The sequence below is a fragment of the Oncorhynchus nerka genome, linkage group LG20 (assembly GCF_034236695.1).
Source record: "Oncorhynchus nerka isolate Pitt River linkage group LG20, Oner_Uvic_2.0, whole genome shotgun sequence".
NCBI classification, from domain to species: Eukaryota; Metazoa; Chordata; class Actinopteri; order Salmoniformes; family Salmonidae; genus Oncorhynchus; species Oncorhynchus nerka.
In genome coordinates this window covers 54,830,877-54,845,389 of record NC_088415.1, presented here as the reverse complement: position 1 = coordinate 54,845,389, position 14,513 = coordinate 54,830,877, and the positions used below count along the sequence as shown (strand labels likewise).

At 43.5% G+C, this 14,513-nt stretch overlaps 1 protein-coding gene across 1 annotated transcript in view; it reads right to left on the bottom strand.

The window, feature by feature from the left end:
• Positions 1–8,718, bottom strand: part of LOC115102799 (coatomer subunit alpha-like) — a 30,385-nt gene extending 21,667 nt beyond the window's left edge. The window contains exons 1-3 of the mRNA XM_065005603.1: positions 8,503–8,718; positions 5,456–5,569; positions 5,281–5,354 (exon numbers count right to left, since the gene is read on the bottom strand). Coding sequence (XP_064861675.1) covers positions 5,281–5,354; positions 5,456–5,569; positions 8,503–8,542 — 228 coding nt within the window. The 5' untranslated portion in view covers positions 8,543–8,718. The remainder of the gene's footprint in view (positions 1–5,280; positions 5,355–5,455; positions 5,570–8,502) is intronic.
• Positions 8,719–14,513: the final 5,795 nt, after the last annotated feature.

The window sequence follows — 14,513 nt, the reverse complement described above, 5'->3', positions numbered from 1 at the left end:
ATAAGGGGCCAATTTACCTAGCAGTGTCTTGTAGATGACATGGAGCCAGTGGGTTTGGCGACGAGTATGAAGCGAGGGCCAGCCAACGAGAGCGTACAGGTCGCAATGGTGGGTAGTATATGGGGCTTTGGTGACAAAATGGATTGCACTGTGATAGACTGCATCCAATTTGTTGAGTAGGGTATTGGAGGCTATTTTGTAAATGACATCGCCGAAGTCGAGGATTGGTAGGATGGTCAGTTTTACAAGGGTATGTTTGGCAGCATGAGTGAAGGATGCTTTGTTGCGAAATAGGAAGCCAATTCTAGATTTAACTTTGGATTGGAGATGTTTGATGTGGGTCTGGAAGGAGAGTTTACAGTCTAACCAGACACCTAGGTATTTGTAGTTGTCCACGTATTCTAAGTCAGAGCCGTCCAGAGTAGTGATGTTGGACAGGCGGGCAAGTGCAGGCAGCGATCGGTTGAAGAGCATGCATTTAGTTTTACTTGTATTTAAGAGCAATTGGAGGCCACGGAAGGAGAGTTGTATGGCATTGAAGCTTGCCTGGAGGGTTGTTAACACAGTGTCCAAAGAAGGGCCAGAAGTATACAGAATGGTGTCGTCTGCGTAGAAGTGAATCAGAGACTCACCAGCAGCAAGAGCGACATCATTGATGTATACAGAGAAGAGAGTCGGTCCAAGAATTGAACCCTGTGGCACCCCCATAGAGACACCCCCATAGAGACAGAGGTCCGGACAGCAGACCATCCGATTTGACACACTGAACTCTATCAGAGAAGTAGTTGGTGAACCAGGCGAGGCAATCATTTGAGAAACCAAGGCTGTCGAGTCTGCCGATGAGGATGTGGTGACTGACAATGAATACGGCTGCACAGTAAATGTTTCTTATCGATGGCGGTTAAGATATCGTTTAGGACCTTGAGCGTGGCTGAGGTGCACCCATGACCAGCTCTGAAACCAGATTGCATAGCAGAGAAGGTATGGTGAGATTTGAAATGGTCGGTAATCTGTTGACTTGGCTTTCGAAGACCTTAGAAAGGCATGGTAGGATAGATATAGGTCTGTAGCAGTTTGGGTCAAGAGTGTCCCCCCCTTTGAAGAGGGGGATGACCGCAGCTGCTTTCCAATATTTGGGAATCTCAGACGACACGAAAGAGAGGTTGAACAGGCTAGTAATAGGGGTGGCAACAATTTCGGCAGATAATTTTAGAAAGAAAGGGTCCAGATTGTCTAGCCCGGCTGATTTGTAGGGGTCCAGATTTTGCAGCTCTTTCAGAACATCAGCTGAACGGATTTGGGAGAAGGAGAAATGGGGAAGGCTTGGGTGAGTTGCTGTGGGGGGTGCAGTGCTGTTGACCGGGGTAGGGGTAGCCAGGTGGAAAGCATGGCCAACCGTAGAAAAATGCTTATTGAAATTCTCAATTATAGTGGATTTATCAGTGGTGACAGTGTTTCCTATCTTCAGTGCAGTGGGCAGCTGGGAGGAGGTGTTCTTATTCTCCATGGACTTTACAGTGTCCCAGAACTTTTTTGAGTTAGTGTTGCAGGAAGCAAATATCTGCTTGAAAAAGCTAGCCTTGGCTTTTCTAACTGCCTGTGTATAATAGTTTCTGGCTTCCCTGAACAGCTGCATATCACGGGGCTGTTCGATGCTAATGCAGAACGCCATAGGATGTTTTTGTGTTGGTTAAGGGCAGTCAGGTCTGGGGAGAACCAAGGGCTATATCTGTTCCGGGTTCCACATTTCTTGAATGGGGCATGCTTATTTAAGATGGTTAGGAAGACATTTTTTTTTTAAAACAGGCATCCTCTACTGAAGGGATGAGATCAATATCCTTCCAGGATACCCCGGCCAGGTCGATTAGAAAAGCCTGCTCGCTGAAGTGTTTCAGGGAGCTTTTGACAGTGATGAGTGGAGGTTGTTTGACCGCTGACCCATTACGGATGCAGGCAATGAGGCAGTGATCGCTGAGATCTTGGTTGAAGACAGCAGAGGTGTATTTAGAGGGCAAGTTGGTTAGGATGATATCTATGAGGGTGCCCGTGTTTAAGGCTTTGGGGAGGTACCTGGTAGGTTCATTGATAATTTGTGTTAGATTGAGGACATAAAGCTTAGATTGTAGGATGGCTGGGGTGTTAAGCATGTTCCAGTTTAGGTCGCCTAGCAGCACGAGCTCTGAAGATAGATGGGGGGCAATCAGTTCACATATGGTGTCCAGAGCACAGCTGGGGGCAGAGGGTGGTCTATAGCAGGCGGCAACGGTGAGAGACTTGTTTTTAGAGAGGTGGATTTTTAAAAGTAGAAGTTCAAATTGTTTGGGTACAGACCTGTATAGTAGGACAGAACTCTGCAGGCTATCTTTGCAGTAGATTGCAACACCGCACCCTTTGGCAGTTCTATCTTGTCTGAAAATATTGTAGTTTGGGATGAACATTTCAGAATTTTTGGTGGTCTTCCTAAGCCAGGATTCAGACACAGCTAGAACATCTGGGTTGGCAGAGTGTGCTAAAGCAGTGAATAGAACAAACTTAGGGAGGAGGCTTCTAATGTTAACATGCATGAAACCAAGGCTATTACGGTTACAGAAGTCATCAAAAGCGAGCGCCTGGGGAATAGGAATGGAGCTAGGCACTGCAGGGCCTGGATTCACCTCTACATCGCCAGAGGAACAGAGGAGGAGTAGGATAAGGGTACGGCTAAAAGCAATAAGAATTGGTCGTCTAGAACATCTGGAACAGAGAGTAAATGGGAGAGTTTATGGGGGCGATAAAATAGCTTCAAGGTATAATGTACAGACAAAGGTATGGTAGGATGTGAATACAGTGGAGGTAAACCTAGGTATTAAGTGATGATGAGAGATATTGTCTCTAGAAACATCATTGAAAGCAGGAGATGTCATCGCATGTGTGGGTGGTGGAACTAATAGGTTGGATAAGGTATAGTGAGCAGGACTAGAGGCTCTACAGTGAAATAAGCCAATAAACACTAACCAGAACAGCAATGGACAAGGCATATTGACATTAAGGAGAGGCATGCTTAGTCGAGTGATCAAAAGGGTCCAGTGAGTAGTGAGGTTGGTTGGGGTCACGGCGATTCAGACAGCTAGCCGGGCCATCGGTAGCAAGCTAGCATAGGATGTTTTTAGCCACCTCGTTGCGTTTCCGTCGATAGGATTAGTGGGGTTCCGTATGGTAGAGGGGATCAATCCAATTCGAAAAAACCCCAATAGATATAGTTATAGAGGCCCCAGAAAATTGTCCGATAGGTCTATTCAGGTAGCAGCCGATAAGACAGCTAACGATTAGCGGACCGCAGATGGGCGTTCAGGTAACGTCGCGACGGAGGAGCCAACTGGATAACTCCCTCGGGCAGATAACGTCAGTAGTCCAGTTGTGAAGGCCCGGTGGGGCTCCGCGTTGGCAGTAAAACGGGTCCGGATAAGTGATTGTAGCCCAGGAGTGACTGATGGAACTCTTCAGCTGGCTAGCTCCGGAATAATTGATGTTTGCTCCGGAATCGACGTAAACGATAGTCACACGGATAGCAGCTAGCTAGCTGCGAGATCCAGGTATAAATGTCCATAGTTAGCGGTTGAAATCCGGGGACACAGAGAGAATTTTTTTTAAATAAAATTAAAATAAAATTAGGTCCGGTATGTTCCGGTCCGCACAAAACTGCCGATAGATTTTTGAGCTAAAGGATAGCTGATGATCACAAACCGTGGTTAGCTGAATACTAACGATTAGACAGTAAAGAAGCTAACTAGCTTCTGATTAGCTTCAAACTAGCTTCTGGCTAGTTTCTGGATTAGCTTCTGGCTAGCTTCTGGTTAGCTTCTATGGAGGATTACAGATTTGAGGTAAATAATACTTTTTTTTTTTTTATAAATATAAATTGGTGAGGCGGGTTGCAGGAGAGTATTTTGAAGATGAGTTTATGGAAAATAAAAATATATATATAAAAAGGTATGCGAAGAAAGTTGTAAATATATATACGGGACACGACAAGACGAGGACAAAATACGTCTGACTGCTATGCCATCTTGGAGATGCAAGTGTTTGTGTTCTCTAAATTACAGAAGCTAATCAGTCTCCTCCGTTTCAAAAACACTGAATCTTAGGAGTCGATTCCTAGCAGAAGGGGTGTTCTCTTTCTACTAAACGTCTTGGTAAGTCACAGTATTTAATTAACTTTAAAGCATTTTGTTACACTCGCATTAACATCTGCTAACCGTGTGTATGCGACCAATAACATTGAATTTAATTTAGGAAAGAGTGGTCTGCCCGTAAGAAGTAGACAGGCTGTGTGCAGGCAGATTGAGATTATTTGTTTGACAGTTCTGGTCGCCTAGTAATGGACGTTAGTCCTGCTTCAGAAGCGGCATTCCTTTACAGACAAGTAAAATGCCCATTCAGTGGCGCTTTGAAACCATCTACAGACAAGGAGGATCAAGAGGTTGATTTAATTTAGAACAATAGTGTAACGATGAGTTTGCGTTATGCCTATTTAATCAGCATTGGCACTCATGTTTATGGCAAATAATTTGACCAAGTGCCTGGCAGGACGATATCATCTTATTTTACATTTGACTTTGTTAAAATAAGCTTTACGGGACTGTTTTATTTACCATAATTCTATTATTACGAATTAAATTTACTGTAAGGGAAACAAAAATGTCCTATGTTGCAGTAGAGGCCTTTGGAATAATGCAAAACATATCTTTGACTGAGTTGATGAGTGAGGGGAAGCAAACGAAGCCAGTCTATCTGCATCACTTTATCAAATCCTCCTTCAGTCACATGCATGTGAAACTTTTTGATTTATATATAGTATCAAAAATAACATATTCTGCACTTTCTGTGACACTAACTTCTGTCAAATAACTCAATTCAAGAGGTGCAGCTCTTTTTCCAAATATCACTTGCTTGGGCCAAGAATATCCTCGCAACTTTGCGGGTTGATATGCATCTGATGCGTATGCTAAAGGGGACAACGTTAGCAATGTTCTCTAGCGGGTACTAATAGGCTGAAAGGTCAGGCTGTTCTAATGTTAAAAAGCCATTGTATGCTCTTACAGACAAACAAACATGTCGTAGCGCTTTCAAGGGTATATACACATATGTAATAGGACCATTATTCTGCATTGTGAATTGACATGGAATTGTATGATTTTTTTCCTTATAATTTTAACGGAAAAACTATTTTTTTTTAAATGGCAGTTTAAGAGTTAAGCAAAATTGTACATTTTTCACATCCCTAATATAAATAAGTCTAACCTTGATTTTGTAGTCATCACCTCCAGACACAAAAAGAGGCTGCTGCTTGTGGAAATCAATTCCTCTGACAGGGCCTTTACAATAAAAACACAAACATCATAATCAATAACCAATCAAACTGGATCAAATTCTTACATTTTTTTGTTGTTGAAATTTGTTACAAAACTCATTTTACCATCATGTTCATCGAACTTGTCAATCAGTGTGCACATTCGATAGTCCCACAGCTGGATGACTCCATTGTGAAGACTAGCAAGGATCCAGGGCCGCTTAGGGTGGAAACTCAGCCCTATGGAAAATAAATGGTTTTAGAAAGTTGACTTACTAGTCTTGTAAACCCGCCCCTTGGCAAAGCTTGACACATTGTAGGCGGTAACAAGTTTGCCTAGGGAGACTAGCTAGTTATACAACCTGTGTCTACTAGCTATGACATCAATGAATGGCAACATGGTCATCAAGTACACAATCAATGATTATTGGTGCTTTCAAGAAACTGGGAACTCGATGAACGATGTCAGTGATCTTCAGGTCGGAATTCTAGAAAGATACCCTAGTTTCAGATTTTAAATTCTGAGTTGGATGACCGCTCTCAAAAAATATTAGCCCCAATCGGAGCTAGTTTTTCCCCCAAGTTATCAGTTGTCTTGAATGCACTGAAGTCAGATTTCTGAGATCGGATGCCATGTTCAAAACATACACACACAATGCCTGAGTCACTAAAACTGTATGTGCATTATGGATTGTTCTAGTTACATTTGTAAAAGGGGATTTTTATATACAGAACTAAAAGCCAGATCAGTGATTGCAAAAATAAATAAAATCAAAATTATTAGTGGGTCTTATGGTTTGGAAGGCATATATTCAGCCTAGGTATAATTACACAAGCTCTGAATTTATTAGATTATTGCTGGCTGTTTAAAATGCAGTGTATTTGACCTTTAAAAATTGTATAACAAAGCATATTTAGAGAACTGGTCCAGACATCACCAGCAACAACGTCACCTATGGGCACAAACCCACCATTGCTGCTGGTGATGTCTGGTGAGGACCTGCCTTACAACAGGCTTACAAGCCCTCAGTCCTGCCTCTCTCAGCCTATTGCAGACAGTCTGAGCACTGATGGAGGGATTGTGCGTTCCTGGTGTAACTTGGGCAGTTGTTGTTGCCAGCCTGTACCTGTCCCACAGGTGTACCGATCCTGTACAGGTGTTGTTAAACGTGGTCTGCCACTGAGAGGACGATCAGCTGTCCGTCTTGTCTCCCTGTAGCACTGTCTTAGGCGTCTCACAGTACGGACATTGCAATTTATTGCTCTGGCCACATCTGCAGTCCTCATGCCTCCTTGCAGCATGCCTAAGGCACGTTCACACAGATGAGCAGGGACCCTGGGCATCTTTCTTTTGGTGTTTTTCAGAGTCAGTAGAAAGGCCTCTTTAGTGTCCTAAGTTTTCATAACTGTGGCCTTAATTGCCTACCGTCTGTAAGCTGTTAGTGTCTTAATGACTGTTCCACAGGTGCATGTTCATTAATTGTTGGGAAACAGTGTTTTAAACCCTTTACAATGAAGATCTTTTAAGATATTTGGATTTTTACAAATTATCTTTGAAAGACAGGGTTCCGTTTCTATTTTATATTTGAAATTCTTCAAAGTAACCACCCTTTGCTTTGATGACAGCTTTGCACTCTTGGCATTCTCTCAACCAGTTTCATAATGCATTTCAATTAATAGGTGTTGTGGAATTTATTTCCTTCTTCATGCATTTAAGCCAATCAATCAGTTGTGTTGTGACAAGGTTGAGGTGGCATATAGAAGATAGCCCTATTTGGTAAAAGAACAAGTACATATTATGGCAAGAACAGCTCTAATAAGCAAAGAGAAATTACAGTCCATCATTACTTTAAGAAATGAAGGTAAGTCTATCCTGAAAATTTGAAAAACCGAAAGTTTCTTCAAGTGCAGTCGCAAAAACCATCAAGTCCTATGATAAAACTGGCTCTCATGAGGACCGCCACAGGAATGGAAGACCCAGAGTATCCTCTGCTGCAGAGGATAAGTTAATTAGAGTTAACTGCACCTCAGATTGCAGGCCAAATAAATGCGTTACAGACATCTCAAAATTAACTGTTCAGGGGAGACTGCGTGAATCAGTCCTTCATGGTCAAATTGCTGCAAATAAACCACTACTAAAAAAATCCAATAAGAACAAGAGACTTGCTTGGGCCAAGAAACACAAGCAATGGACATTAGACTGGTGGAAATCTGTCCTTTGGTCTGATGGAACCAAAAATCTCACATTTGGACACAACTGCCAAGTCTTTGTGAGCTGCAGAGTAGGTGAACGGTTGATCTCCGCATGTGTGGTTCCCACCGTGAAGCATGGAGGAGTTGGTGTGATGGTGCATTGCTGGTGACACTGTGAGCGATTTATTTAGAATTCTAGGCACGCTTAACCAGCATGGTTACCACAGCATTCTGCAGCAATATGCCATCCCATCTGGTTTGCGCTTAGTGGGACTATCATTTGTTTTCAACAGGACAATGACCCAACACACCTCCAGGCTGTTTATGGGCTATTTGACCAAGAAAGAGAGTGATGGAGTGCTGCATCAAATCACCTGACCTCATCCCAGTTGAGATGGGAGTTGGACCGCAGAGTAAAGGATAAGCATAGGTGAGAACTCCTTCAAGACTGTTGGAAAAGCATTCCAGGTGAAGCTGGTTGAGAGAATGCCAAGAGTGTGCAAAGCTGTCATCAGGGGAAAGGGTGGCTACTTTGAAAAATCTCATAAAATATATTTTGATTTTACATTTTTTTTGGTTACTACATGATTACATATGTTGTTTCATTGTTGAATAATAGTGAAGACATCAACTATGTAAAAACTAGGAACCAAATAAGAAAAACCATTGAATGAGTAGGTGTCCAAACATTTGACTGGTACTGTTTTATCGCCCATAAGTTTGAACAAATCGAGATGTGTTTTGGTCATGTAGTGTCGTTAGCATTAGCGAAGATAGCATTCGTTTCCTTGCAATCAGAGGGAAGAAGCTAGCTAGCGAAGTCATGAAGAATCTAGAGATCGTGACAATGGCATTGCTAATATAATCAATAAATATGTCTTGTAAATGTACAACGACTAAAGATAGCAACATTTTACATTAACATGGGCAACGTCGTTAACTAGCTAACACAGGTTGCTAACTTAACGGCATTAACTTACCTTTCACACGGGCCGACTTCGTCTCGAATTTGGTCAACATCGTAAGAAAGCGGTGACAACCAACGTTAGCTAGCTATATTTATTTCACGCTGAAAATGTATTTTTTAAAGTCTTTAAAACTGTTGTTTTTCGTAGACTGTTACCCAACCCTTCTTTAGCCCATTTACTTGCACCGACTATTTCCTGACACGTCGACCTGTTGGTGCAATGTTTTTTTGCTTGGGAACAATAAAGTTCATACACATAGGTCTTTGCAGCTGATGCAAAAAGCTCCACGCCACGGCGCAGTGATGGAGTCACTACTACAGTCTACGGGTGGGGCTTGTATCCCAATGAGTTGTACTGTATTAATTCTGTGGCATCAACCTTTCCTCACAATTATCGTTTATATAGCTCACACAAAACCTCAATCATGTGAATTAATCCATTTGAGCCATTGAACATGTGGCATTTACCGTGAAATGCTTACTTACAAGCCCTTAACCAACAGTGCAGTTCAAGAAGATGAAAATATTTACCAGGTAGGCTAAAATCAAAAGTAACAATAAGAACAACAATAAGGAGGCTATATACAGGGGGCACTGGTACCAAGTAAGTGTGCAGGAGGGTAATATGTAGGTGGGGGTGAAGTGAGTAGCAGCTATGTACAAAAGGGAGGGGGAGGTCAATGTAAATAGTCTAGTGGCGATTTTTATTAATTGTTCAGCAGTCTAATGGCTTGGGGTTAGAAGCTGTTGAGGAGCCTTTTGGTCCTAGACTTGGCGCTCCGGTACCGCTTGCTGTGCAGTAGCAGAGAAAGCAGTCTATAACGTGGGTGACTGGAGTCTCTGACAATATTATGTGCTTTCCTCTGACACCGCCTACTATATAGGTCCTGGGTGGCAGGAAGCTTGGCACCAGTGAGGTACTGGGCCGTTTGAACTACCCCCTGTAGCGCCTTACGGCCAGATGCCGAGCAATTGCCATAACCAGGTGATGATGCAACCGGTCAGGATACACTCTGGTGCAGCTGTAGAACCTTTTGAAGGACCTTCTGCCAAATCTTTTCAGTCTCCTGAGGGGGAAAAGGTTTTGTTATGTCCTCTTCACAACTGTCTTGGTATGTTTCGACCATGATAGTTCGTTGGTGATGTGGACACCAAGGAACTTTAAACACTCGACCCGCTCCACTACAGCCCCGTCGATGGTAATGGGGGCCTGTTTGGCACGCCTTTTCCTGTAGTCCACGATCAGCTCCTTTGTCTTGCTCACATTGAGGGAGAGGTTGTTGTCCTGGCACCACACTGCCAGTTCTCCGAACTCCTGCCTATAGGTCGTCTCATCCCTATAGGAGGAGGTCCTGGGCTTCCTGACGGGCCGCCCCCAGGTGGTAAGAATAGGCAACAGCACGTCTACCACGCTGATCCTTAACACTGGGGCTCCTCTGGGGTGTGTACTTAGCCCCCTCCTGTATTCCCTGTTCATCCACATGGCCAAACATGACTCCAACACCATCATTACGTTTGCTGAGGTCACAACGAGCAGTATGTCAACTGCTCGTTGTCGGTGATTGTGTCCTCAGCAAATCCTGGCCACGCAGTTGTGGGTCAGGGAGAGGTTGAAAATGTCAGTGAAGACACTTGACAGTTGGTCCACACATGCTTTGAGTAAACATCCTGGTAATCCGTCTGGTCCAGCGGCTTTGTGAATGTTGACCTGATTAAAAGTTTTTGTTCACATCAGCTACCGAGAGCGTTATCACACAGTCATCCAGAACAGCTGGTGCTCTCGTGCATGCTTCAGTGTTGCTTGCCTCGAAGCGAGCATAAAAGGCATTTAGCTCATCTGGTAGGCTCGCTTCACTGGGCAGCTCGCATCTGGATTTCCCTTTGTAGTCCGTAATAGTTTTCAAGCCCTGCCACATCCGACGAGCGTCAGATCCGGTGTAGTAGTAGGATTCAATCTTAATCCTGTATTGACGCTTTGCTTATTTGATGGTTCGTCTGAGGGCATAGTGGGATTTCTTATAAGCGTCCGGATCAGTCTCCCACTCCTTGAAAGTGGAAGCTCTAGCCTTTAGCTCGATGTGGATGTTGCCAATAATCCATGGCTTCTGGTTGGGATATGTACGTACAGTCACTGTGGGGACGACGTCATAAATGCACTTATTGATGAAGCCGATGACTGAGGTGGTGTATTCCTCAATGCCATTGGATGAATCCCAGAACTTATTCCAGTCTGTGCTAGCAAAACATTCCTGTAATGTAGCATCCGCGTCATCTGACCACTTCCAAATTGAGCGAGTCACTGATACTTCCTGCTTTAGTTTTTGCTTGTCAGCAGGAATCAAGAGGATAGAATTATGGTCAGATTTGCCAAATGGAGGGCGGAGGAGCGCTTTGTATGCATCTCTGTGTGTGGAGTAAAGGTAGTCTAGGGTTTTTCCCCCCCTGGTTGCACATGTGACATGCTGGTAAAACATTGGTAAAACTGATTTAAGTTTGCCTGCATTAAAGTCCCCGGTCACCAGGAGTGCCGCTTCTCGGTGAGCATTTTCTTCTTTGCTTTTGGCCTTATAAAGTTGGTTGAGAGTGGTCTTAGTGCCAGCTTTGCTTTGTGGTGGTAAATGGACGGTTACGAATAATACAGATGAGAACTCTCTTGGTAAATAAGGTACTCTACCTCAGGCGAGCAATACCTCGAGACTTCTTTAATATTAAACAGCTGGTGCGCGATGTCATTGACAAAAAAGACACACACCCCCATCCCCCGTCTTACCAGAGATAGCGTCTCCGTTCTGCCGGTGCATGGAAAATCCTACTAGCTCTTTGTTGTCCGTGTCTTCGTTCAGCCATGTCTCGGTGAAACATAAGATGTTACAGTTTTTAATGTCCCATTGGTAGGATAATCTTAATAGTAGGTCATCAATTGTATTTCCCAATGATTGCACGTTAGCAAGAAGAACAGATGTCAGTGGGAGTTTAGTCACTCGCCTCCGGATTCTCAGAAGGATCCCCGATCTGTGTCCCCTTTTCCGGCTTCTTTTCTTCACGCAAAAGGCGTGGATCTGGGCCTGTTCCACTGAAAGCAGGATATCCTTCTCGTCGGACTCGTTAAAGGAAAAAGTTTATTCTAGTCCGCGGTGAGTAATCACTTTTCTGATGTCCAGAAGTTATTTTTCGGTCACAAGAGATGGTAGCAGCAACATTATGTACACAATAATTAAAAATAAGTTACACAAAACTTTCAAAAAATAACATAATAGCACAGTTGGTTGGGACAATGTAAAACGTCAGCCATGTTCACTATTTACAGTGTTTTCAACCAGCAATGATCTTTCTTCAGATCTGAACAGAGCATAAAACAAAAGGAAAACAAACTGAGTTGGTTTGTTTATTCATAAACGTTGTTAGTTTATTTCATAATATACACTATAATGACCAGAAGTATGTGGATACCTGCTCGTCGAACATCTCATTCCAAAATCATGGGCATTAATATTGAGTTGGTCCCCCCATTGCTGCTATAACAGCCTCCACTCCTCTGGGAAGGCTTTCCACTAGATGTTGGAACATTGCTGCGGGGACTTGCTTCCATTCACCCACAAGAACATTAGTGAGGTCGGCCACTGCTGTTGGGCGATTAGGCCTTGTTCGCAGTCGGCGTTCCAATTCATCCCAAAGGTGTTTGATGGGGTTGAAGTCAGGTGCAGGCCAGTCAAGTTCTTCCACACCAATGTCGACAAACCATTTCTGTAGGGACCACGCTTTGTGCACGGGGCATTGTCATGCTGAAATAGGAAAGGGCCTTCCCCAAACTGTTTACACAAAATTAGAAGCACAGAATTGTCTTGAATGTCATTGTATTCTGTAGGGTTAAGATATCCCTTCAGTGGAACTAAGGGGCCTAGCCCGAACCATGAAAAACACCCCCTGACCATATTTCCTCCTCCACTAAACTACAGTTTGCACTATGCATTGAGGCAGGTAGCGTTCTCCTGGCATCCGCCAAACCCAGATTCTTCCGCCGGACTACCAGATGGTGAAGCGTGATTCATTACTCCAGAGAATGCATTTCCACTGCTCCAGAGTCCAATGGCGGCGAGCTTTACACCACTCCAGCCAACACTTGGCATTGCGCATGGTGATCTTAGGCTTGTGTGTGGCTGCTCAGCCATGGAAACCCATTTCATGAAGCTCCCGACGAACAGCTCTTGTGCTGACGTTGCTGCCAGAGGCAGTTTAGAACTCTGTAATGAGTGTTGCAACCAAGGACAGATGATTTTTGCGTACTACAGGACTCGGTGGTCCGGTTCTATGAGCTTGTATGGCCTACCACCTCGTGGCTGAGCCGTTTTAGAACTCTGTAATGAGTGTTGCAACCAAGGACAGATGATTTTTGCGTAGTACAGGACTCGGTGGTCCGGTTCTATGAGCTTGTATGGCCTACCACCTCGTGGCTGAGCCGTTGTTTCTCCTAGATGTTTCCACTTTACAATAACAGCACTTACAGTAGACCGGGCAGTTCCAGGAGGGCAGAAATTTGACGAACTGACTTGTTGCAAAGGTGGCCTTCTATGATTGTGCCACGTTGAAAGTCACTGAGCTCTTCAGTAAGGCCATTCAACTGCCAATGTGTGTCTATGGAGATTGCATAGCTGTGTGCTCGGGTGTGGCTGAATTAGCCGAACCCACTCATTTGAAGGGTTGTCCACATATTTTTGTATATATAGTGGATATTACACAGTGTTAGTTTATTTATACAATATATTCAGGAAAATGATTGAATGATGACAGGGGAAAGACATGTAGCTAATCGGGTAAAAATAATTGGATGAACGACACCAGTCCTGAACAGAGTCTATCAGCTCTGACATGTCATTTTTTAATTTTCCTCTTGCAGTAACATGTGGCAATAATAGGCTACCTTCATCTCCCCTCACAGCCATATGCAAATGGGAAGCCTATATATTCTCTGTTATTTCTATCACACTCCTCTTCTTATCTGCTGTTCCATGAGTCTATCAACCTGATGTATGTTTACCACAAGTGATGCAAATTAAGTAAGTCACATTGTTTGAGGTGATCCGCCCTAGATGCCAGCTGCCAATACATTCTATGACCAGGACATGTCTGGATGTAGGGCATGGAAGAGGACATACAGGTAGTCTAATGAAGTCACCCAATTTGACTGATGAAAATCATTACTAACTAAGGCTACTCCCTAAAATACAGTCAATGCATATGTTGGCATATGAAATATAAGGAATGTCATGGTCACTCCACTCCACTCAGTCTAAACTAAAGAAACAGCAATATACTGGCAAACACGAGGGGGTGTACTTCCACAGTATCTCTAACACTACTATCACTGTGCCCACAGCAAAGGCCACTGGGAAAAGTCATTTTTTGCACATCACTTAAAATCCACACCTGTAAAGGTTCTCAGAAAAGGTTTTAAATGTTTTTATTTGTATCTGTCGCTTTAAAAAACAAATACTATATATTATCATAATTTGTATTACTTTTCTTTAGATCAAAGCAAGGTCACATATTGGTAGTGGTACCGGTTTCAATATAATCGTGCAAAACACAGTATTTTCTCCTGAAGGCACAAATCCTATTTCAAGATTGTGGTCACGTTGGTGTCACACACCCTTTTTTCACAATGTCGGCATAAATTGTAGCGACATAAAAAGCAAAGGTGGTTTCAGTACTCAAAAAGTTAACAATCTTAGTGGTGTCTGTGGTCCTACTGCTGGACAGATGACCCTGGGGCCGTCGTAACCCCGACGGTCGCTGACTGACCTTGGCTTTAGCCCCATCACGACTCGAACCCATCTAGTCAGAGTGCCAATGAGCTAACCACAGCCCCAAACGAACTAACCGGTTTAAACACTTCAATAATGTCCCTTATAAACACCTAATTTAAAAAAATTGAACTAGGCAAGTCAGTTAAGAACAATTTCTTATTTACAATGACGGCCGACCCCGTCGACGCTGGGCCAATTGTGCGCCGCCCTGTGGGATTCC